This window comes from Streptopelia decaocto (genome assembly GCF_964273445.1).
Source record: "Streptopelia decaocto genome assembly, chromosome: 1".
NCBI classification, from domain to species: Eukaryota; Metazoa; Chordata; class Aves; order Columbiformes; family Columbidae; genus Streptopelia; species Streptopelia decaocto.
Window position 1 is genome coordinate 119,861,028 of NC_138663.1, and position 25,189 is coordinate 119,886,216.

At 36.4% G+C, this 25,189-nt stretch overlaps 1 protein-coding gene across 2 annotated transcripts in view; it reads left to right on the top strand.

Moving 5' to 3' along the window:
- Positions 1 to 25,189, top strand: part of HLCS (holocarboxylase synthetase) — a gene marked incomplete at its 5' end in the record, with an annotated part of 122,463 nt that overhangs the window by 12,856 nt on the left and 84,418 nt on the right. For both annotated transcript variants that reach the window (XM_082058514.1, XM_082058515.1), the window contains one exon: positions 2,459 to 2,641. In XM_082058514.1, coding sequence (XP_081914640.1) covers positions 2,459 to 2,641 — 183 coding nt within the window. The remainder of the gene's footprint in view (positions 1 to 2,458; positions 2,642 to 25,189) is intronic.

Here is a 25,189-nt window from a genome sequence, read left to right on the forward strand (position 1 = left end):
AAAGGTTAGTCTCTGACTGCACCAAAATGCCATTCTTGATTTAAGTCTGTTGGTTCTTTTTTTGCTAGTATTGTTACCATTTTGTCAGTTTAATTCTAATTTTATCTTAGTGTTGTGGATTAAGTGGACGATTCTATGTTTTTTTTAGCAGTGTTTTGATTAAGGCAAATTTCTAGATGGATGTTAGGTTCGTGATGTTTGCCTTGTTGTTCTATCATTTTTAAAAAGCCTTTGTTCAGCTGGAATGCATTTTTTTTTTTCTATTTACTAGCAAAATTAAAATTCTAAAGCTTTGCTTTTGTTTTCTAAACCTTGACATATTTTCAGTCAGTAATATATGCTCCTAATCTGGGGTTTCTCTTGAGGGAGAATCTAGTCTGCTGGAAACTTGCTTTTTTGTTTCCCAAATTTTCCTTCAGGCTTTAAACTTTTAAATGTTTAACATTCTGCACCTAACAAAAAGCTCAGAGCACCTGTGGGACAGAAGTGGTAGAGTCTAAAATGAGCCAAAATCTCATTTATTCCAGTTAAGAATAATGATATCCCATCAAATAGGTACCTCACCTGTGTTACGGTATTGTGATTTCTGTTAAAAAACTTCAACAACCAAAAAAATCCCACACCTCCTCAAAAAGTTAAACAGATAAGTTCAAGTGTTCATCATCTTTTCTGTTATTATTACTCTCTGTCTTCCTGGATAATGTGTGGGGAAGCTTCCACGGCTGTGTGAAAAGTAAATGTTGGTTACAGGTTATTTAAATATTTACAGATATCTGGCAAAAGTTTTGAGGGATAGAAAGGCTAGTAAGAAGTACCACTAAGTTTAGAAAACAAGTCTATTCCCCAAGAGTGTGTGTCTACCTGGGTGTATAACCTGTGCTATTAAATCTGGAGATATTTTTGCCATTTCGCAGTAAAACTCTTCAAGTGAGCCTGGAGGCAACTTGCACATTTTGAGTTTGCCTCAGTAGGAGCAGAGGTAAACATTTTCTTTTTAGCATGGCTGTTGACAATTATGTCACTTCCATTACTCTGCTAAGAAAAGCAGAGCAAGATTTGTTTACCAGTATTTAGATAGATGAGGAGTATAATGGGGACATAGCTGAAAAAAAACTTTATGAAAGATTCTAAGACTTATTTTTACCAATATTTTAGTTACAGGAGAACTTTCTCAGGAACCCGGAGCACACAAATTTAACTGTCACATATCAGGTAGCATACAGTCTTCTAGCAATTGTGTAATTCAGAAATATTCATCGGGTTTCTTAGAAGTGTTTTCATCTAATCTTATCAGTTTATTAGATTAAATCTGCTAGCTTTTTGGAAACTCTGTTATACATAGTAGCCTGTTTATAGCTTTATGTAGGAAGCTTAGCCACCCATGTGCTGTAGGCTTGTACTAGGAAATTGATTAGATACTGTTGCTCTCCGTTTCTGCAAGTTCCATGGTAAAACCTGCTTTGCTGTACCGTTTAAATTGACCATTCTGCTGCAGTAAAACTTAATACTGCAGAGCTTTCCCCCAGAAAAAAGAGCATTACAGTATACCTCCAAAAATCAGATTAAAAGGATTAATGTGTCATTTGTAATTTTAAATGACTTCCAGTCTGGATTTGAAAAGCCTTATTGTTTTCTCTTTGGGGGACTGACAGTGACATCAGCCATTAAATATTCTGTCACAGACTACTTGTTTTCCTTTTTTCTGTACTCTTGTTTCCTGCCCCACCCACCATTTCAATATATTTCCCTGAATTTCAATAAAGTAGATCATATCTGAAAGATGAAGAACATCATTAAGATGTGCAAAATTGGAGAAATGAACAAAAATAATGGCTTGTGATTTTCATTAAAGGAATATGCATGTAGTAGTTGAAATATCTTGGAGCACATATTTTTATTTTTTTTTTATTCGAGCAAAAAACCAAAACCCACCAAAACAAAAAACACAAAAAAGAAACCTGTTTGTGTTTTTTTTTCTTCTGCATTTCATTTCTTCTTTTAAACATCTGCTTGTGCCCTGACAAGTGATTCTCTACAAAGTGGTGTTCTGAGGTTTGTAGTTCTCTTTCAGACAGAAGCATTCCTTTATCTGCATTGATTGCAACTTAATTCATGTGATACGATAAGGACTTGCTCAGCCTGCATTCTACATATCTTGTGCAACCTCTGATAAAGCTCTTTCAATTTTTATGTAGTTCTGCTCTTGCACAGGCCAGAATATGACCAATGTTCTTGTTGGCTCTAGTTTGCCAGCAGTCATGAAAAGCAGAAGGAAAAGTTTAGGTTAGTAAATACAAGTTTGAGCAACTTCTTCAGGAGAAGATTAGTTTATTAAGAAGGGATATTTTGTGTAGATTTCAGAGAAAATTGTACTGTACTCTTGTGCTTATTTCTCTCTGCCATGCTAAAATGTGTAATACCAACAAACCTTTTTGTTTGTTTGCACATATCCTGCCAGGCACACTTGGAACTGGATATCAATTCTATGGATGTCCAAACTGAAGAGGATTTTAACTTGCTTAAGATAAGCAATACCAAGAGATATGAAGTTCTCAAGGAGATCCTGATATCACTTGGCCTGAGTTGTGATATAAGTAAAATTCCTATGTTAACACCTATTTACCTTCTCTCTTCTGATGAGGTAAGGCTTCTGCTCACATTTCAGTTGTTTGAGATTTATCCTACAAGATAAATTCAGTGTTCACTTAAATGCACCTTGTTTCTTATGTGTTTTTTTTGTTTGGAGAGGTTTACATATGCATTGCGGCTAAGCAAAAAGTTTAATTTGTACTCTGTCACTGTTTTGTTACCTGCTTGTTGTAGTTTTGAATTTAAGCATGGGGAAATTGTGCAGGGTTAACTTTTCAGATATATTTTCCTCTGTGTTAAGAACTTCAATGCTTATTTGCATGCTTCTGCAATATCAAAACACAAGGCTGTGGCAAGCTACAGGAAGAGCTGATTTTAAAAACAGGATTTATTTTTCTGTTAAAACGAGGTAGGAAGTTCTGTATAGGCTGGCAACAAAAGATCAAACCAAAATTATGGAGAGAGGTGTGGCAGACCAAAACTGAAAGATCTGAGTCAATAGGGATTACACAACAAAGAGCTTTATTCCCGAGGTTGTTGTAATATTTCCTGGAAACAGAATAGCTTCTTGTAATTCAAATAGTCAGCTGACTGTTCTGGACTTTTCCATTTGGATGTTGCTATGGAGAACTGTGAAGAACATATAAAGCAGTAATTTTAACTTTTTTTTAGAAACATGACTTCAAATACATGAGAACCGTATTATGTTGATCGGAAGGGGTGAAGCAGTAGGTGATTAAAAAGCAATACAGGCTACTGAGGCTCTTTGAGGTTGTTGTTTCCAACCAATGTAGTGTTGTCACTACTTGCTCTTAGCACGCGGTCTGATTCCTGCTCCTTTTCTGTACCACCCTTACATTAGCACAGCAATGTCTTTAGGGGAACTCAACTATAGAAGCTCCTCCTTGGATGCTTGTTTCCAGCAGTATCATATGTAACATCCTTTTTTGGCCATAGGATCAATCAATGAACAAAGTGACATATTACAGCTGAATGTTTTTAAATTACTCAGATGATATTTCAGAGTTATATTGTATTTTTCAAAACAGTATTCATTAACCTGGAAGGTGGGTATGATAAGAATTGCTCAATTCATTGATTGGGAATATGTGATCTGTGACTTCATTGTGTGTCAGGGAAGTCAGTAGCAGAGCCAGACAAACAGACTAAAATACTATTATTAGGTATCTGTAAATTCAAATCTGTATTTGTTTTCTATGTCTCTGAAGATACTGCCAAAACTTTCTACTGGTGCATTAATGCCCTCCTATAGCAACTCAAATTGGGTGTACCAATTGATAAAAATTAGGCAAAATGCAGAGAGCTTTATTATTATAGTAATTATTATTATTTAATTCTCCTTGAATGATTGCCCTTTTGTGTGTGCCAGGCTCTGCTAGATCCATCTCCAATGGAGAAAATACTGTTGGAAGTCCTTCTATCCAGCCTTCTATTTGAAGCAGGGCTGTTGCCAACACTAGGTCAGATCAAGGATGCCCTTTGGGTGCGTCTTGAAAACCTCCAAGGGTACATGCTACAACCTGTCAGTGCAATCCGTTCCAGTGCTGATGTGTCATTCTAGTGAATTTATTATCTGATGTCCAGCCTGAATCTCTCAAACTGCAATTTATGGCTGTTGATGGCTTTATTGTATTGTCTGGCACTAAGAAGCATTTAGTTCTGTCATTCTTTCAACTCTCTTAAGTAGTTGTCATTATGTCACTCCTTAGCCACCTCTTTGCCAAACTGAATGAAACCAGCTTCCTTATCCTCCTATGGATGTGTTGTTGTGTCCCCAACCCCTTTGTGGCTGCTTTCCAAGGAATTCTAACTACCAATTCCTTGCATAAACTGAAGTTTGCTTTCCTAAGGCCTAACTCTGCTGCTTCCCTTCTCAGCCTTCCTTCAGACCTTGGATTCGCATGGTTGCTACAGCCAATGCTGCTGCCTGTGATCAAATAAGAAACAAGTTCTTCCCTGTCTGTGAGAAGCAAATTCATAAGAACGGATTATCTGTTTTTGTGGCAGATGTGGAAACCCATTTAGCTTTTTTGACTAATATCAAATGTGCTCTATAAAGAAGGCTAGTAGTTTATTGAACTCTTCCTTTTATTTATTCTCCTTTGTCACACTTTAGTCATGAGTGGTTCTTTCCTATGCACTTGCGGTTTTCAAACATGCTGTGAATAAAAAAAGTTAGCTAATTTCTGTCCAAACTTGCCATCTAGTGGCATATTACAGGTTGCAGGCCATCTATTCATGATATTTTTGCAAAATATACTGCATAGTTAAAGTTTTAAATTTTGGTTTTCCACAGGTTTTTTTTTTTAAATCATAGTTTTTCTGTACTTGTATGTGTAGTCACTGTTTCAATGTCTTTTGTTTTAGCCATGACGCTCTTCCAGAATATTGTGTGAAAGGAAGTTGCAACTTGGTGTAAAAACTGCAGTTAATGAAAAGCTAGCATATTAAAATAAATAAGGAGTATGTAATTGTTCAGCTTTCTAACAAGTTATTTTTCTTCATACATCATGTCTACATACGTCTTCTTGCTTTGCTAGAGAGCAAGGAGACACCAGAAATGTACCCGACAGCTGAATAATTTGAGCAAATACTGAACCTTGTTTAAGATCAGAGCGAGTCAGTACTGGAAATGGAGGAAACTGTCTTGCAAGCTCTAGTACGCTTGAACTTCCCTCTTTTTTTGTCAGTATTTGTATGGAGAGCTTGTCCAGTACAGGTCACTGGGAATGTGTTGGATAGTATATTTCTTCCTTGAGAGAGTATATTTCTTCCTTGAGAGATTATCCAAGTAATGCTCATCAACAGCAGGTGATTTTTTAAAATTATTTTCTTATGCTTCTGTGTAATAAGAAATGTTGTAATGAGTCAACTACTGATCAAGCAAGCTTCATGCCCTGTTAGTAGTTCCAAAAATGGAAGAATGGCAAATGTTCTTCTCTTTGTTTCAAAGAGTTGGCAGTTCACTAATGATTCCTCACCTCCAGACTGGAAGTTGCATCTGTGCAATTATGTTTAAAAACCACTGGTAGACTTAACCTTGTCAGATTTTTCTAATTAATTTTAGAAACTACAAGGTCGTTTTACTTATGCGGTGGAAATAGTAACTGATTTTGCTCTGCATTTTCTACTCCATCGAGAAAAAAAAATGTAGGTTTTTGTGTAGCTGTTTTTAGATTCTTTAAAGTGCTAGTTTGGTTAGCTTTTTCTTTCTGATCTGTAAGATTCAATTTACAGTATACCAGTAGCCTGTTCTGTGTGATTTCTTTGGCGTCTTTTCCCCACCTCTTTTCCTCTTTATCACTTTAGAACTTTATTCAGACCTGTTTTCTACTACATTGTGGACATAAAACTTTCTCAGCTTTATTATACGAATAAGTAGCTTCTTTTGTCTTTGCCTTATAGGCAAAGAAAAATCTGAGACATCTGTGTCTTTTTGCATCATTGTTACGATGTGGTTAATAATTCCATCAGATCTATTATGCTGATTGGTAGAAATTTGATTATTAAGACTGTCAGATCTTCCTGTCTACTCTCTTGGTTTCAGAGGGTGCCTTTTACAATGTAATTTTTAGCTGCTTCTGAGGGGTGAATTAGAATTTTTTTTTTCCTCCTTAGGATCCACATTTAGAAGTTTTAGTTTCTGGTTTATGTGGTTATCATAGATCTTAAAATCACAGGCTTGCTATGTGGATTTAGAAAAGCCAAGAAAATATAAGCAGAATTGGCATTAGCTTTCTGAAAATCAGTATAGCTTTAGAATTCGGGGAGACCATTTATTTAATTCCTTAAAAAAAAAAAAAAAAAAAAAAAAAAAAAAAAAAGGTAATTCTGGGGAGAAGAGGTGAATTTTGACTTCAGACAGCCAGGATTTAAAGTTTGTGATCTATTAAGGGTGTTTTTTAAAATTTATTTTATTTATCTATTTTTTAATGTTTATATATAATAGAAGTGGGGAGTAGTTTGATGGATGAAAAAATAAGCGAAGGTATAATTAATTTACACATAACAAAATTTGAATGTAGTGTCATTTTCTTTGAAAAAAAGACTTGGAAAAGCAGATGCTAATATTTCATGAGGAGTTACAAACTTTGTAATGCACTTTTTGCCTTTAACATATGAAAAGAAAATTTTAGTTTAAGGTGGAATCTAGGATACTTGGGAAGAAATATTTAAACCTTGACAGTAGTTATGTTGAAAATTACACAATTGAATTTTGTCACTCAGGAAAAATACACTAGGAACAGGATGGTCAGGCTTTTAAAGGAGTGAAATATTGACTTAATTTAGCTTAGCCAGACTAGATTGATGCTGCTGATACTGTTCTAAAATAGGCAGAGGTTTTCAACTGTGCTATATTCAAGTTGAAGTACAGGTTGAGTTGGAGGTTCTACTAAATAAGCACTGAATCTCATCTTCTCTTCTCTGTTTCTTTTCTTCACCTGGCTTTTTCTTAAAATGTCCACAGGTTCTACCAGCCTGAGATGGAAATTCTGGTAATTTTATGGCTTCAAATTCAAATAAAAGCTCTAGTATCTGTCCAGCTGCTAAGAGGACATGCTGAATTGCCCTAGTTAGTTCTTGGCTAGTGCTCACTGCTGTTGCTGTTGAATGATTGCTGTGACAGTGGGCACTTTTTATTCCTCATCTCCTTTCTTGTAAATAGAGTATAAGGCAGGGGGCCTGGAAAGTAACAGCACTTGAGGCAACTCTTTCATCTCAAGACTTTTTGCACTAAGGCTTGCAAGTATGGTTTGCTTCAGATACATACATACGTACAGACATTTAAAAATTCCATTAACTGGGAAAAAACCCATATTGATAGAGTGCTACAATAATGGAGGCAGCGTCTGAACCAAAACCAATATAGTATGAAAGGCAGGTTACTTGCCGATTAAAAGTTTGGCTAAATCTGCACAACTTGTTCGTATTAAATGTAATTTTAAAGACAAGTATTGATATTGAAACACAGCACCTTTTTCTTTCTCTCTTAGCTTGATCTGGTGTAAAACAGTTAAGCAAATTGTAGAAAATTCTGTGTCACTGAGGTGCAGGGTAAACTCAATGTGTTTAAACAAACCGTGGTCACTGTAAGGCGGTTGTCTGGCACCCATATGTGTGGTGGCAGCTTCAAGCATAGAGATGTGATTTTTTCTGCAGCTTTGTCTTTAAACATTCAAATATTTACTCTTTCACATTGCCATCTTAAGGGATAATTTTTCAGACATAAATGCTAGGATTGTATTTTATTGCCATAAGTTTCAACATACCATCATCTAGGTTTCAAAACAAGAATTCACTCTTTGATGAATGAGAGAGATTTGTCAGAATAGTGATTATTTCCATTAGGAAGTATACTACACCCACACATTTGCTGACCTGAAGCCTCTTGAACTTAACTTCTAACTCCTCATGCTGTGTTAGGCTGCGGCACTTTTTTCAGTATCTTCCAAATGGATGGCAGCCAAATGATGAAGTGTAGTCAGTCTGCGTTACTTCAGCTCAGCTAGTAACCATCTTTTAAACAGTACGTTCTTCCAGAATAATAAACAGTCAATACAGACATATTGGCTGAAGCTTGAAGTTGGGAGTTTTAACTTGTGTTTATTGGAGGCAGAAAGAATAATTTAAAAGTACAATTGAACGTACCTCTTGAATTTCAGACTTTCCTTTAAAGGACACTTTGAGATACAGAATACTGCATTCACAAGGGTAATGCAGTGCAAAGATAACTTTGTCTATTTGAATAACTCAGTACACTACAACACATTCAGAATTTGGTCAAACCATATTTACATGTCTTGAGCTGCAGTTTTGGTTCTGTGATGGCATCGACTGTTTTTGAATTCCAAGTCCATTATGACAGCAGAGTATGAAGTTACTTTGTCCTGAATAAATCTTTCTTTGAGGATGAGAAATTTGAACTCTCAGCTAACACTATAATGAACCTAGATTTCAGGGTATGTTTTGAAACAATTGTTTCTGAAATATTTCCATGCATATTAATGTATATTTTAGAGCTTGAGATTCAACTGTGAAACTTCAGAGTTTTTTAAAAGTTTCCAGTGCTAAAATCAGGGGTACTTACACTGAAACTTGCTGTCCAAAATTGCTGTCCAAATTTTCATGCTTAAAAGTGAACCAAAAATGTATCATCTACAAAATTGGAGACTTGTTTATTTTCTCCTGTCATCCTCAAAGTGTAAACATCATCCCTGCCTTGTTAGTCAGTAGGACAAAAGGCAAGAGCCCCTTGGAAGTGCTTATTCTAGAAAGTGAATTTGTTCTTTGCTGTAGCTCTGGAGTAACCAGAGATCTGAGAAAAATTTTGAATGAAAAGCACACCACATGAAAAATCTGAGAGGATTCTGTTGATCACTGATAAATAGTTTATATCTGACATTTTTTTAGTTTTGTTAATGTATTACCTGTATTATTTCAAATGAACAGTGCATTGTTGCCAGAAGTCTTTGTCTGTACTTGAAAGCTTTGCCAGTTCGTCTCTTGGCTAGGAATGAGAATGTCTTTTATGGCAAAGTTGCTTCAGGGGAAAAAAAGTAGATACAGCAATGTAAATGCATCTGCAGCAGTAAAAATGTATATTTGCTGGAACAGCTTATTCTTTTTGGGAAATTGATTTAATACATGCCATGTGTGGAACTCTGCTATTAAAAGCTGTGTTTCTGCTGGGCTGGTTAGGCAATGCAGTGCATTTGGCAAACTATTTTCATTCTGACAGGTAGTATGCTTTTTTTCTCTTAAGTGGCTTTCTGAAGAGTATATCTGCAAAACCTAAGCAAGGACTGATAAAGAAGCACTATCTATTAAAATAGTTGTAATTTAACTCCTTGTATTTATGTTTGTTTGTTTGTTTTCCATAATAAATTCAGTTATTTGTTGACTTACAAGGCCTTGAGTTGCTTGTGTGAGCTTGGATGGTGGGTTTGCTTTTGCTTTGTATTCTTCTATCTCCCTGCCTCAAATTAGCTTTTGTTTCTTTGTAACGGAACTTGCAAACCCAGAGGGGTCATACTGATTGTAAACCAAAACTATTTCAGTGTTGTCATTCATTGAAAAGCCCTTGGTATCGATGTGCAAATTCTAACGTGGTTCTGAAAGGAATGGCCCTCTAAGACGGGATGGTTATTTGACAGTCAGTAGCTCTTTTTCTTATTTTTTTTTCCTTCATCAGCACTCAAGATAATGAAGGTACGTAGGGACCATCTTCTGCTTCAACAGTTCAGAGCTCTCTTGGTCAGAGGAGAGCAGAAAGCCATTCTTCCGAGAGCTAACGCCACCCTGACTGAGGCGTGTGCCCCTGCAGATTCCTGGTTTGCACCAACTTCCAGATGCGAGAAGTTTGCCAGCTAAATCCTCTGCAGGTTCAGCACAGAGAAAGGCCAGTCTCAGATGTGCTTAAGCTGTGTAGGGCTTTTTGGGCACCAGCTCTGTGATAGGGCTGAGTGTGAGAAGAGAGAACTCAATGGCATGGCAGAATAAACTGCAGAGATTTAAGTTGATGTGTTATTACTTCACATTTGTGAAGAGAATTATTATGGTCAGTTACTGTGGTTTACCAAGCACAGGGTAACTTCTTAATCTGTGCTAAACTTAATACAGTAACTGAGAAGAAGGATGCTTCTCTGTTTTCTGTCCTTACCCTATCTAGCATACAGAGGAAGGATTAACTGTGGGCCTTGAAGGTAGGTGCAGCATGAGTGAGGATGGATAGAAAGGGGAAGGAAATCTGCAGCTGGGAACCAAGACGCTGGTTCTTGTTTCTCAGTGGTATTTCCTCTTGTGCCTTAGTGAAGAGTTTTGTAAAACTTGGCATATAGTCGTGTAGTAGATGGAGGTGGAATAAGTACTGTATATTTTAGCGCATCTTTCTTCTTTCCCCTCAGTCTTCTGTTATTCTGCAGACCTTTATTAGTGTAGTTTCCTAATAGATCTGCTGGTTCTTCAGTAAATTTTTTAAACTTTGGGGTTCCAAGTAGTTGGTAGAAGTAAAAGCTTAAAAGAAACCGAGTTTCTATAGCAAATGCTATAACATACAGTCCAGGGCAGGATGCTTTTCAAAGTGAGTGATATGCCAGGGCAGCTTGTCAGTCTTGCCTGGCAATCAAGAGAGGCTGGTGGGACTGCCAGTCTGCTAAACACCGCTCTGACAGAAGCACCCACCCTCTTTTGCTGCCCTCCCAGCTGGCAGGGCAAGTGGTAGTAAAGAGGCAGGAACTCGTGACAGACTGAGTGTGTTGCTGTGAAGAGAGGAGAGGGGTGTCATGGGGGGTTGAGGTACGGGAGCTTGGAGATACAGGCTAGATGTGATGGGGTGATACCAGCTCTGTGCATAACTGTGTAGGTGATGTTATGGGTGACATGAATAGTAACAGGTAACTATGGATTTGCTGCCTGAACACCTATGTTCTTCCATCAGCTGGAAGAGGTGATGAGATCTTGGCAAGGGAAGGACCACACTGCTCTCACAGGAAGAACAACAATGCAATATTGAACTGGCTCCTTCCTCTCATTACACTTTCTCACCCCCAAATGAGGGAGGGGTGCAGGGGAGGGCATTGCATTCTGAATTTTCAGGTCTTTGCTGTTGACTGGAGCCTTGTGGGTCTCACTGCCTAGAAACAGGAACAGTGCTCCCTCTCCTGGAGCTGAAGAGTGTATTTTCTTGGCATCCCTCAGATACAAAAAAGCTTGCTTGGATTGGTGGGAGTCATTAAATTGGCATCTTACCTTGAAAAATTGTTTTGTCCTTAAAAAAAATTTTGGCTGTGCTGCTGAGAAACATTTAGCTGGTTCTGTTGAGAAAGGAGGGAAAGTCAAGAGAAGGTATGGGAGATATGAGAAATCGTAATAGTGACTGTGTGTAGAAGTCATGGAGAAAAAAATGATGAGGGCTCTTGCAGTTAAACTATGAGACATAGTTACAGGAAACAAGGCTTTCCTCGCTCTCTGCTCAGGGGCTACTCTTTTTTTTTCCTTTTTTTAATAGCCACTCTTATAATGCCAAAAGCCCGTGAAACTACGTAAGTTTTTTTATTAACTTTAGAGACAAAATCAAAGCATTTTTCCTGGGTACTAACTCAGTAGTCCAGGCTCAGGATCTGACTGATGGCTGATCTTTGTTCATGCTGCCTACTATAAGTATTGGAAGGCTAAATTATCTCTTAATTTGTTCACTCAGCAAAGTTTCTTCAGACTTCTCCCTGGAGGTGTTTATTGAAGAAAGGCTGGCATGCTGCAGGTGTTTTCAGTGCACTCACCAGCACCATGAGACTCCAGTGTTGATCAGTGTTCCTGCCCAGCTGAGCTAGAACAGTATTGGCATAACTTTAAAATCATTGCCAATCTCTCTTGCTCTGAAAAGCTAGATGCAGTTGCAGCTTTTTATACCGCTCCTTTAGGGAGGGAAGGTGTCGTACCAGCAGGGGTCACTTATGAGCTGGCTTTGGAGAGCACACAGGGGAGCAAAAGATAAGGAAGGGATAGAAAACATTTTATGCATAGCGTGTTGTATATAGATTTGCATTAAAACTTCTTTGCCTGTTTGCAGCGACTGCCCTGTATATTATTTCCTCAATTTGCAAACAGCATTTTAAATTTCATAGGAATGGATGGTATGTAGTGTCAATATAGAGTAAAACATTTTCAGTGTTTCCCAGAATCTTGCTGGGAGATGAAAGGGACTCCAAATGTGAAGCCAAGTAATTCCAGGTGGTTGCTAAAGCTACCTTTTGTTTTTCTGTTGTTTATCTTCAGGGAACATTTGCCACATACTTGAGGGAGGGGGAATGAGAAATCTGGCAAACATTCCCTTTCTTTTACGCTTCTCTAGTTAAAAATGTGTTTTGCACAATAGCAGCAAGCAGACTGCTTATGTTAAACAACAATGAATCACATTTGTAGGCACATAATAATGAATAGCATACTTATGTTGCATTATGGTTTGTAAACAACTGTTTGACTATGTATTGATTCAATAAATGTTTTTGATGATCATTTGGAAGATGCAAGAAGCCTTGGAGAATGGAAGAAAAGATCTTGTTTATAGCAGTCTCCATAAAAAGGGTCTACTGCTGCTGTGAGAACTAGAAGTTATTGACTTTTGTGCTGAGTAGCGTTTAATCTTATTGTAGAACTAGCTCTAATATGAAATTATTATGTGCTGGCTTCTGACCAAAGTGCAACTCATTGAAGTGTATTCTATCATGTTTCAAGGCTTGCTTCAAGTCAGTGTGCATGATACTTCACAACCACTTTCTTCAGTAGGCATGTTCTTTCTGTACTGCAGAGAACGACAAATTGTTTTGTCCTTTCAGAACTGCTTGTGAAATATGTATTTAAAACATTATTAGGCTTGATGCTCATGCCTTCTTATAACTTCTTACTCCCGAAATGATAGACAATAGAGTTAGGGCTAAGTACCATTTCTTGAGTGTAGGTCACTCAGCAGAGAGCATTGCTAGCCCATGTGTGAGGCTGAGTTTTCTTAGTTTCAGTTTATCTTGGAGTTTGTAGTAGGAATCTAAATTAAAAAAGTAAAATCCACAGTGACAGACTAATCCAAATTCATGTTGGCTCTGTGTCTAACACAGGCACACATTCTATCTTAACATGAAGGCTGTAATTAAAGTGACTGGTCTTGGATTTTGTTTCAGCACTCAAAAGTTGTAACTGATAAACCTTTTGGAGTCAGGGTTCAGCGTACTGCCTTTGAGCAGATGGGTGATTTTAGATAGCAAGAATCCATAACTTGTGACAAACACTCTGGAGATCCGTGGCAATTTGGCATAAGTTGGTTTACTCTGACCTCACTGGTAAAGATTCGACAAAAGTGGAGTATTTCCAAACATAAAAAACTTGAGATTCTCTGACTGTCAGTAGAGCCTGTGGCTAATTTATGTAAGTGAGACTGGGAAAATGAGAACAGGCTTGGCATCAGCTGGAGTCCTGTGCGATGCTATCATGTTACCATTACTCAGAAATGACGGTACGTTTCCACAATGAGCAATCATTATAGTAGTTATCTAACAATTTAATTAGTGATTCTTTTGTATCTGTACTTTTAAACAAATTATGGGTAGATGATACAAGATTATATATTTTAATTAAAGGGAAAAGTTGAATAAAAAGATATAACCAAGAGTAAATAGAAGTGTCTCCTTATATTGCTCTTCAAAAAAAAAGCTGCAAACTCTAGCTGGTTTTGAAACAGTGCATTTACCATATTTTGGTTGTCTGTATATATTTCTTTGACTCTTAACAGTTCTTTGACAATTCAGTTATACAACAATGTTATCAGAAAAAAAAAAATCCACAACACAAAGCTTATTGTTTAAGTCTATCAAGCTGAATTGATTCTGGAAAATTAAGATGGGAGTTTAATTAGAGTTATCATTGATTTTTTTTTTTTTAAAAAGTTCCAGTATTCTCAATGTTTGTTTTCAAAGAAGACAAAGACTGAAATAAAAAATTATCAAGTATGACTTGTGTCAGCAGTTGATGGGGAAGGGACTGACTTAGATTCTGTTATATTTATGATTTGACAGTTCGTTTTAAGAAATGATTTGGGGTTTCTGACATGTTGAGGAAATCCTGAAATTCCAGGTGCAGTGGGAATGGAATTTGGCATGTAGCTATCTGGCTGACATTATGCAGTTCTTGTAGTGAAAAGCTGATTAAATAACAGCTGTTAGCTTGAATCAGAAAGTTTGCTGCAGTTTTAACTACAATTTTATGTGAAAGATTTTTTTATTTGGGTTTTAGTCAGTCTTCACAACTAGTGGATTGTGTTCCAGTTTAGTAAATCACTGTACTCAGTTACTTGGCAATTGTAGTAGTGACATTAATTACAAAGGATTTACATGAATATTGAAGCAAGGTTTCTCAGAAGAAAAAAAATCAGAATAAATCTTGTTCTCTCTGTTTTTATGGTACGTGTATTTTTCTTCCACCAGTAAAAGTATCCTCTGTAAAAGTGTTTTGTAGCTAAGTCCATCAGGGCAACCTGTATTCTTACAGTTAGATTGTACAGACCTGTGCTTCACAGGATTACATGATTTCCTTTTAAGAATTGCAGCTGGTCATTGGCTTTTCTGTGCCAGCATTTCCTTGTGCACACACTAGAGGATCCATAAAGGTGATGAAATTCTGTACTTAAGTATGGCACTACTTCTGTGCATATATCTACAGACTTGTATAGGTCTCTGTGCATATGTGTATGTGTGTCAATATGCATGTTTTTTAAAAGTCTGTATATAGTCTTATTAGCCATATTGACAACCTCAGATTTTAGAAATTAAGGCTTCTTTCTTTATCCGTTCCTTAATAAAGGCATGGTATAGTAGAAATTATGGAAGTGATACAGCCACAAAGAAGAAGACTGGTCCCGGAGAACTCCAACCCGAAGAAAAGTTGAGATGGGAGTTATTAATATAGTGTGTGAATTGGAGCATGCTCCTAGGCTGATGAGGGTAAGACTTTTTTTTTGAGAGAAAAAGCTCAGGAGGAAGAGACAGTGGGTCTAGTTTGATACTGGATAAAAGAGAAGACAGACACTGTGTGGGAGGAGGACAGAGGGGAATAGGGTAACAGCTGAAGAGGCAGAGGTAAGGAGCAAGGCTCGACCGTGTAGAAAACAACTTGTATTACTCCGTTTTCTAGCATTCCCTACAGCTGCTAGTTATTATAATGCATGTAAAAAAATTTAGCCATAAAATCTGTGCTACTTTGGACGTATCATTTCACTAGGATATAAGATATGGGACACCATTTTATTTTTTACATCTTGCTTTACTGATAATCACTTTCCTTATCTAGTGTGCTTTGTTTATCAAGCGTGTACTAAATTGTACTGTTGAGCTTATTTTTGTACTGTTGAACTTATTTAAGAAATATTTTAAGTACTATTTCAGAAAACATTTCCAAACATCCTCCTTAATTTGTTAAAACTGAACAAATGTATAATTAAAATAGTTGTTAAAGTCAAACCTTAGTAAGAGCAGTATTGAGGAGACTAGTACAGTCTTTCCCTACTTGTTTTAACATGGATAAGAATCCCTACTGCAGTTTAAGAGTAATGGTGGCCATAATAAATTTACAATGTTTTGATGGTGACAACTAAGATTTGAAGACAGAACCATCGATCATTTAATAACTGAAGTCTTTAGAAGTGGGTACACAGACTGCCGAGTCTTAAAACATTATTTGGACAGACAACTCGCATCCAGATTCTTGCTCAGCTTCTTACCCTTAAATGTAGGCTTACTATAAAGTAAATATCATGTTTTAACAACTTCAGAGAGATAATCTAAATAAAGATAAGGTGATTTTTATTTGCTAAGATCCAAGCGTGAAGGGAGATTACGGATATAATGTGTATTACCGAATAGTATGCATATGTTTCCTTTTTTCTATTTGTCATCTCTATTTTGATGTTACCCTTGCAACAAAGTACATGGTCGTCATTTCTTTGTAACTTACCTTTCAACTAATGAAGTCGTTCATAAATTCAATAGAAAAAGTTACATTGTTCTCGTTATAAAAAATATTTGAAGAGAAGAGCAATATTCAGTTGGAGAAAGTGTATAACAATCTCCTTTGCTTTAAAGAACTGTGCCCAGATGCTGTCTTCCTATTGTATAAATACAACTTTTAGGAATTAAAAAACATGTCAAGATCCTCTGAATTTTAAGATGGAGAGAATTGTTTCGTGGGAGCATGTCTCAGCATTTGCATGTAGTCACAATCAATGAAAATTAATTCCAGGAGGTATTTTTGAAATTCTTTTACAAGATAAGGGAAAATAATTGGTTTTTGATGCATAGTAATCAAGATTTAAATAAAAAATTACATATGGCATGTTTTGACTTCACAATTCATTACATGAAATAAGCAATTATCCATGCGTTTTTCTGGTCTGGAAGAGATACTTTTTTTCTTTCCAAAATGGAGTTGTTGCCATTATGATTAGTTCATGTACCACAGCTACCTGACAGGAACAGCAGCTGTAGCGATAAGTTACCTAGTTATTTTTCTATTTTTTTTACTGTGTTTTTACATGGTGGTATGTTAGTACGATATATTAGCTGATGCAAAAGAAAATGCAGTATCTGGAAGCAAATGCTGTGTCTTATTTTTGGTTCCTATAGAGAGAGGCACTTTCCCGAAGTTACCATAAACAGTATGAGCTGCAAATTACCATAAATATTTGAGCTGCTTGTTTGAATTCCTGAGGTTTCGTTAGAAATACCTGAAAACATTTAAAGTTGTTCTTTTGTCTTTAGAATACTCCTGTCATTAATTTAAATGAGAGTAGTCAATAACTTGAACCAAGTTGGAAAGATTACTTGTCTTTCACGGGAGAATAATCTTTCATTGAAGCTATGAGGTGCATGTTCTTTGGCTCACAAATCTTTATGATGCTGATTGCTAGAAGAGGAGGTAGTTAACCTTATGTCTGCTGTGTTCATCTCATGCATTGCTGCTGGCCACTGTTGGAGAAAAAGTACAGATTTAAAGGGACATATTATATTGGTATGGCTGCTGATTTGTGCTTGTGTTTGTATTGTCTGAGCAGCAGTGGCTTTTGACAAGAGCTGCCTCTTTCTGCTATGTGTCATTATGTCATTTGAAAGATAAATTCATCAGCCCTTGCAATTATGGGAAGTTTTTCCTTCTACCTGCTTTAGCTATGGGCAACATCTGGGAAGCAACAATATTTAATCTGGTATTTCAGTCAAAGGTTATGTATGAATAGCTAGCAAAGACAAGGATATGCTTTTGTAATCTCTGCAGCAGCTATTTGCATTTGGAGGTGGAATGGACTTCAGTCTTCTCAAAATATTTTCAAGCTTTTTTCTATCCTACACGGTCCACTCTGTTTAATGATGATCTCCAATTAGTAGTCCAGCAATAGCAAATTAGACATTTTTTAACTGAAATAAACCTTACTACAATTGTTGCTGTCTTTGTTGCTGCATACGAAATAATTTCTCTGTCTGTTCAAGGATGTCTCTTCCTCTTAGAAGCATATGATAATTTGCTGGTAGAATGTTACATTTGCAGCCACTGTAATGTTCTGGGTTTTATGTAATAACATTAGCTTAAAAAACTGAATGTATACATGAAACTTTAAACTCAAAATTAAATAATAATTGCCGTGCTCTCAGTTTCCTGATTCCCTGGCTATTACGTTCAAGAAACAGAGACCCAAATTGTACCTACTTAATGAAGGAAAAATTAATCACTAGATGTCACAGACTGAGCATACAGACTTTGTCTGTAGCTTGAGTTCATTAGTTTCTGTGGAATGATTCTGGAAATGCATTTTAAACTTTTTTTTCCCATTTTAGTACTGAGGGATGTAATCCCTGAAACTTTTTCCCTCAAGACAATTTATCTTTGGTTTGGAACTATTCATTAAGGACCTTCAACAGAAGTGGTTCATATTTAATCAGTTAAAAGTTCATCTTTGGAGTGGATATGTGCAGAGCTGATTTTCAGTCTTTTGAAGCTTTTGCTTCATTCTGGCCAGATTTTTGACTTAAGAATAGGATGTTGTAGTCTTAGTCCTTGTGTCTGTAAGGCTCTCTTGCCCAGACCTTTGCTATTTTTATTTTTAGTATTAGATCAGAGTTCAAAAGTTCCAATTATACCACTTCCTATGGTCAGTCAGGAGCTAGGAAATGCACAATACGGTTGGATGGCTTGAAAGCCAGAATCGCCTTTCACTCACTGGCTGCTGAGCTGGAATGAAAAATTGCATTAAGCTCTACTGTTACTCCACTTAAAAGCCTTTTTACCTTGTCAGAAGTTTGAGACTGGCACTGCTGTAATTAACATTTGCCATAGACAACATCAGTGCCCATTCGAAGCAAATATTTACTCTTTACATAGTTTTCAACAAATATTTCTATAAGGTTGTGTTTTGTTGTCCCCTCCAGACTGCCACCCCCCAAGACGTTTCCTTACCTGGGTTAATCCTAAATTTTAACGGGAAAAGTCTAAAAATGAAGCCATATTCTTTTTTCAGGCATGCTATTCCGTTGAGTCTTAAAACAATGCAAGAGTGTGTTTCTGAACATTATGGTTAGATTTTATCAAATGAGATCTCTTTAGGATACATTCTACCTGAAGTGTTATCATTTGCACTAATGAATATTGCAGGCTTTTGTTTGACAGATTGAGTCTTCCCTCAACTATTTCAATAGTAATAGAGTATAAATATCCCTAAGCACAGAAACAGGTGGTTATCCTCAGAGACAAATCAAGGGAAGCCAAAGTCCTTCAGAATAAAGAATGTGCCATTGTCAAAAATGCTCCTGACTGCCTGTATTTGCTTCTGTTGAGCACTTCTCTTACACTGCCTCAGTCTTGAGTCTTTCTTTGCTTCTTTGAATGCTTGATTTCCCAAGATCACTCCTGAAGCCCTGAATTTCAGTCATGAGCTTTGACTTCTGCTGCATTGTCTGCAATACTGTGAGTTCTATATGCTACACTAGTGGCATATATGATTTGACTGAAGTGAACTCAGCCCTGGACTAGCTAAACGGCTTGCCTAAATAAAAGCTTGGCCTTATCGCTGTGAAGGTCAAATATGTTTTACGTCCATCTTTAAAGGACTTTTTTTTTCCTCATTTATCCTCAACAATTGCAGAAATGCTTTCAGGTGGCTGCTTTCTAGGCAGGTTGGGTCTGAATTTAGTTCTTGAAGCTGCCTGTGTATCAGGACTTTTGTAGCTCCAGGAAGGTGTGGTGTGTGATTTGCTTACTGTCTTTTGTTTTTCTCTCTGAGGAAAAATTTATCTCTCTCTTGTTCTGAACAAAGTTTCAATCCCAGCAGAAGAAAGTAAGTGTTAAATCTGAAAGGGCTGAAAAAGGGAGAGAATTACAATGTGATAGAAATCATGTAGCTAGCGTAACTGTAAATGTGGTTTGTATCATTCACTCTTTCAACTTAGCATTATAGTACATGGGCATGAATACTGTATTTTTCCCTATATTTTGTAAGAAAAATGTGTTAATTTGTGATAAACTGAATGTTATTGAGCCTTTCTTTAGAGTTCTCGATATGATAACTAAATTTTACATTGCTGTATATGTATATGATGTATTTTCAAAGCTTGAAGCTTAACTTTTTTTATAGACACTGCTAAATAAAAAGCATTGGTTTACTTTTTTTTTTGTTAACCAATCCCATGACATCATGCTAATTATTTTTTTTTAGGATCCTGGATTAGCAAGGAGATCTTAGTTACAGAGTAAGTTGGCAGTTGTTAACTTAATACTGTTTTTTATCTTCAGAGTACTTATACCATAAATAACATACCAAGCATGTTCTTGCCATTATGACATATAATTTCCAAGAAATTCTTCCTTTCTAAGATGTTTCTTTTAGTATCTTTTTTTTTTTTTCAATTTATAAACTTAGGTCAATCTGTATTGGCTTTAGAAAGAATTATAAAATATACGGTATATGTTGAACGTTAGTCATGCAATTTTAGGCACGTAAGTGTATTGTAATCTCTGAGTTGTGGTACATGTGAAAATGTGTTGTGGTTTCACCCTAATGCTTCACAGACATTTCTTCAGCTCAAAAACCCCTACAGTGGGACAGAGTTGGGAGTTCTTGCTCAGAAGAGGCAAAAATGAGGTACAGCTGAAACCCTGTCGTTTGAGTTAAATGCGTGTTTGCAGTGCTAAGAGGAGAATCTTTGGCTCCTGTTCTGCTATTTCATATTCATGAACACTAAATTCACTCACATTTTATATATATAAACCTGTTGAAAGGCAAAACAAACCTGATGGAAAACTTACAACTAAGAACTGTGTATTATCAGTGCTAAGAAAAAATATTTTCTTAGGTTTTATTTACTTAACTCATTCTACTACTAATTCCAAGATTTTCAACAGACAATTTTATCCTCAGTTAAAAAAAAAAAAGTTTTGGTGCCAAATAAAAATACTATTATGTGATAGCTGTTTAACAGAGCCAGTTTTACCAGCTGAATATATTGCATCTAATTTATTGCCCTATTAGCTGAGAACAAAATTCTTCTGTATTTTTTTTCTAGTCAATACAGAATACTTTTGAGAGCAATTTAAAATAAATGTATACAGCATTTAGGTTTAGATTTATATCTTAATTTATTCTTCTAAACATTTGGTTTTTGCCTTGGGTTTTTTTCTTTTAAAAAACCCACTTTAATATGCATAACGTTCAGATTTTAGTGCAAAAGTGGAATGTCTTTTCCTTTCTGCTTGGTTTCTCTATACTTATTTTTAGCACAGTTGCATATATATTCAGTTTGCTGTACACTTTTCTACAAAAAATAGCAACAGTTTTGCTACAAAGTTGGTGTCATGAAGAATTAAATGGTCAAACCGTAATTTATCACTCCTCTTTCTGGTAGGATAAATCAACACCTACTAGTCTTCTGATTTATCAGCCCTTTCATTGCAGCGCTCATTTTTGTGAAGTGTTATGTAGTGATGTTATGTCAAAGGCAGACCTTGTTCTTACTGATCCTTTACCTTCAGCTTCACAGTCTTTTGCAGCAAATGTACCCAATTACTGTGCCAAGTTATGTTGCCAGTTCACCTTGCAGAGGTGGTCATAGACTGTTTAATTTCTGAGATTAAGAGCTACAAACTACTAAATGAGATTTTGCGCTGTAGTTTTTAGTAACCTTTAGTTTAAACTAAAACTTTATTATGGATGTTACTAAATTACGCTAAATATGACGGGGTTTTGATGCATACATTCTGTCTTCCTTTCTTTTTGTGTGTGTTCATGTGCTTAAATGTAGTTATATGGTAACATGCAATTGCAATTTTTGTAAAGTACACTTGGCTTAAAACTTGGTTAAATTCAGTCCCTTAGTGATTCCTGACAGAGCTGGGAATTCTTGAAGAGGTTTTGATATCTGAATATGGGCTATTGCATTGAAAAGCTTTCAAATGAGTTTTGGCACTGACTTGGCAAGTGCTTGCAAAGGATTTAATATACATGCTTTTAGTACCTCATCTTGCTCTGCTACCTGCATCATAAAACCTGCAAATTATTTTTTCTTTTTAAACTGATACTGAGCCTAAACCTGTTTTTTCAACCTGTGTAGCATGATGATGGTGCGTTTGAAATGTTTTAGAGAAGTACTCATTTTGTTGTTATTGTATGTGAATATGGAGCTAATTTATTCAGTGTTAATAAATGTTAATATATATTTTAGAATATTTTCTAATACAACTCTTTTTTTTGCCATAAAACACAGATTGAATTTTAAATTACTTCTGGTTTTATTAGAAACCTTGCATAGTCTCAAAATCAGCACAAGCTGCAGTAAATTAGTGCTACATTATAAAATACTGCTTCAGCAAATTAAGGAGTTTTTGTTTAAGTGGACTTTTGGCCTTTCAGAATGGAATATGGTTCTTTTTCATATGCAATGTGCTTTTTTTCATATGCATGGGGGGCTTCAGGTTTTTTTTTAAAGATACACTTTCAGTTCTGGATGATGTTTAGCCTTTGACCCAGCCACTTTATTACAATAAACAGTTTGTTGATGAGAGCAGCTGCTGAGAAGATTGCTTCCAGACTGTTCTGTTTCGGTGGAGTATGAAAAGCAAAAGCTGGGATGCACCTCACAGTGTCGCTCTGGTATCCCCCTGGTCCCTCCCCCTGGCTCTGCTTTGCATTGAGGAGGGTGCGGTGGGGTTTCTCCAGCTGCCCTTGTCCCGCGGCTGTGAAGGTTGTTACATCGGGACCCTAAACAGTAGTACTTTATCAAAACTGAGAAATCCAAGCAAATGTGTTCTGCTTAGAGCAGTACGCGTTCACTCCTTTTTTTATCATTCCATCCTTTCAAGAATTTTTGATACTTTTTTTGCATATAGCAATAAAGAAAAATTGTGACTGCCTCATCTCCCATATTTGTTTTGCGTGACTGAATGATCACGTGTGCCTTCTAGTGACCTAATATCTAAGCGTAACACTGTGCTAGAAAGAACAGATATTGGTAAAAAAAACTTGACATGAAGACTGATTTTTCTTTTCAGTGCTGGTTGTTTTCTTTTTGTCTTACCGACAGCATCCTTTTCTCTACAGAATGTAACATCTGATATATTTTTCATGAGTTGTTCAGTTCTGACCTGGGCCCTGCAGCCTGTTTTTAGAATAGACTGCTCACATTGGATAAATTAATTTTCTGCCTACATACAGTGCTTTTTAAAGCTAAATTTAATTTTGGATTCAAACTTAGGCACAGATTTATGAGCAGTTTCTGGACATGTAGACTGGGTAAGATGCTTCATGTTCAAAGAAATGTAACTGCAGTAAAAAGGATAAGGATACCTTGCAACACTTTGTTAAAAATCTTTCAGTTTTTTGGACTAGGTATTCCACATATCAGTTGGCAAAATGGACCCACTACTATATGTGACTGTTTCTACTCCCCATACTGCTGCGATGATACACTACGTAACTGTTAATGTAATGTAATACTTGTTTTTAAAAACACACTGAAGTGTGGAGACAAAAATAAGGAACTTGGTCTCTGGCATGATCTTTCAGAAATGGTTGGCTTTTTCTGCCTCTCTTGAGAAAATATATGGCAGACTTAAGTAACTGCCCAAGCCACTGGAGACTTCTAAAAATCCGGTTGGTTGTGAATTTAAAAAGTTACCAAACTGTGCCAGCTTTCTAAATGCCCTTACATATTTTACACAATCAACTCATGTTTTGTGCTGTATCTGGCTTTAGGAAATATAAAAAGATTATTAATAAACTGAAAGAGATTTCCTAGTTATGTAGTACCCTGAGAATGCATAGCAAATATCAGCCAAGTAACTGCAGAGGTTCATGAGAACGTGAAATGAGAATGCATCTCGGTTGTACTACAATAAAATCTTTATGAAGTTCTTTGGGGGATGGGGAAAGGAGGGAGTAGAGAACTGGGGATTTCTCGCCTTCCTAAGATTTTTATGCTGTGAACAAAATTAATGACCCTCTGCGTGCTGAATAAAGTATGATAGATGCAGATTCTCCTCTGACTTAGCCTAGAGTGATGACCTCAGGTAAAATGTCTTCCTATTAATAAAATATGCAAAACAAATGAAAATATTGTAAGTAATGTAAATCTAGATTAAAATCAGAGAATGGGGCTGTGGAGGGAACTGGTTTGCTCAATTTTTATCTGTTCCCTTGAACAAGGGCTGAACTTTGAAATTAATTATAAGCAGTTATTATTAAAAGTTTTATATATGCTTTTTGAAAATGAATTTGAGTACTTGGTGTATTTCAAATCAGATTTTGAATGTGTTTTAGGCAGACTTAATGTTTTACAGTTCTGTTTATTGTCTTTGTGTCAGTTGTTAGAAAATCCATCTTCTAGCTTACACTTATTTAAGTCTAAAAGAGCAAGCTATTCAGGACTCCAGGCACTGATGTATAGTTGGTAATGTTGCTACATATCAATGATATCTGAACAGTATTGAAATAATGATTATGACTGTCTAATGAAATATCTTAACCTGATTGTCTGGTTGGAGACACTGGCTTAGACATAGAAACACAAATAATCCATCTGCCATCTACAACTTTCCTAAGTCCCGTGCAACTAGTAGAAGATGACCACTGAACTTAATTGCCTGTATTGTTTATCTTGGGAGGGAAGAGCAACCATTCTCCCACCTTTGTGAGTGTTTCTGTGGAAGAGGTGACAGCAGGCTTGTTCTTCAGCGTCTTCCAGTTCCTCTGTCAAGGCTGTGATGGCCATGAGATTATCTTCCTACCTTATCTGACCTGTAGATTATTTTTTTTTGGTCCCCTTTTTTTCCCCCTAATTTCTTCAGTCGTTTCCTAAAGAGAAAGTTATTGTACTGGGTTCCCCACCTTGTAAAAGAAAATAATACCTTTTAATGAATGGTTGTGGTACTAAAATTAGTATTTATAAAATGTTTTACAAAGCCTCAGTAAAAGGTAATATATACTTGCTGGGGTTTGAAAGCAATAAGGATAGCACATAACATCACGTTTTTTCTGCATCTTCAGTATCTTTACAGTAAGGTTTTTTGGTGCCTTTTAATACCTGTTTATTTTTAGCATTTTTCTATATTGACTAAGTATGAACATGATTTTAAAATGGGCCTATGGTTGTGTTATGGAACTGTCATCTGCTTCAAATCTCAAGTATGGCATTAGTGCAGGAAGTAAAAACAGAGGCAGCATCAGAAAAAGCATTTTGTGGGCCTCATTAGTCAGAAACGTCTGCCAAAACCTTGCCCTCTTGTGCTAATAGCTGACTTTTCCTGCTGCCGGCCTCCTAAGTCGCGAGCATTTGGGGCAGGAGTCGCCACTGTAGATGTGTTTTTTGTTGGCACCAGCTAACTGCTTACTACCATGCTGGACTTCAGTTTGTTTCTGTTGGATTCAAGAGATGCTATGGAAACTCTCCAGGGGTTAATTTAACACCTTCAAACTTGTAGTGCTGTTGAGCAAAGCTGTGTAATACAAGGAGGATATATGTTTTGTGTATGCCTATATGCATGTGTGTTTTTTTGTATTCTA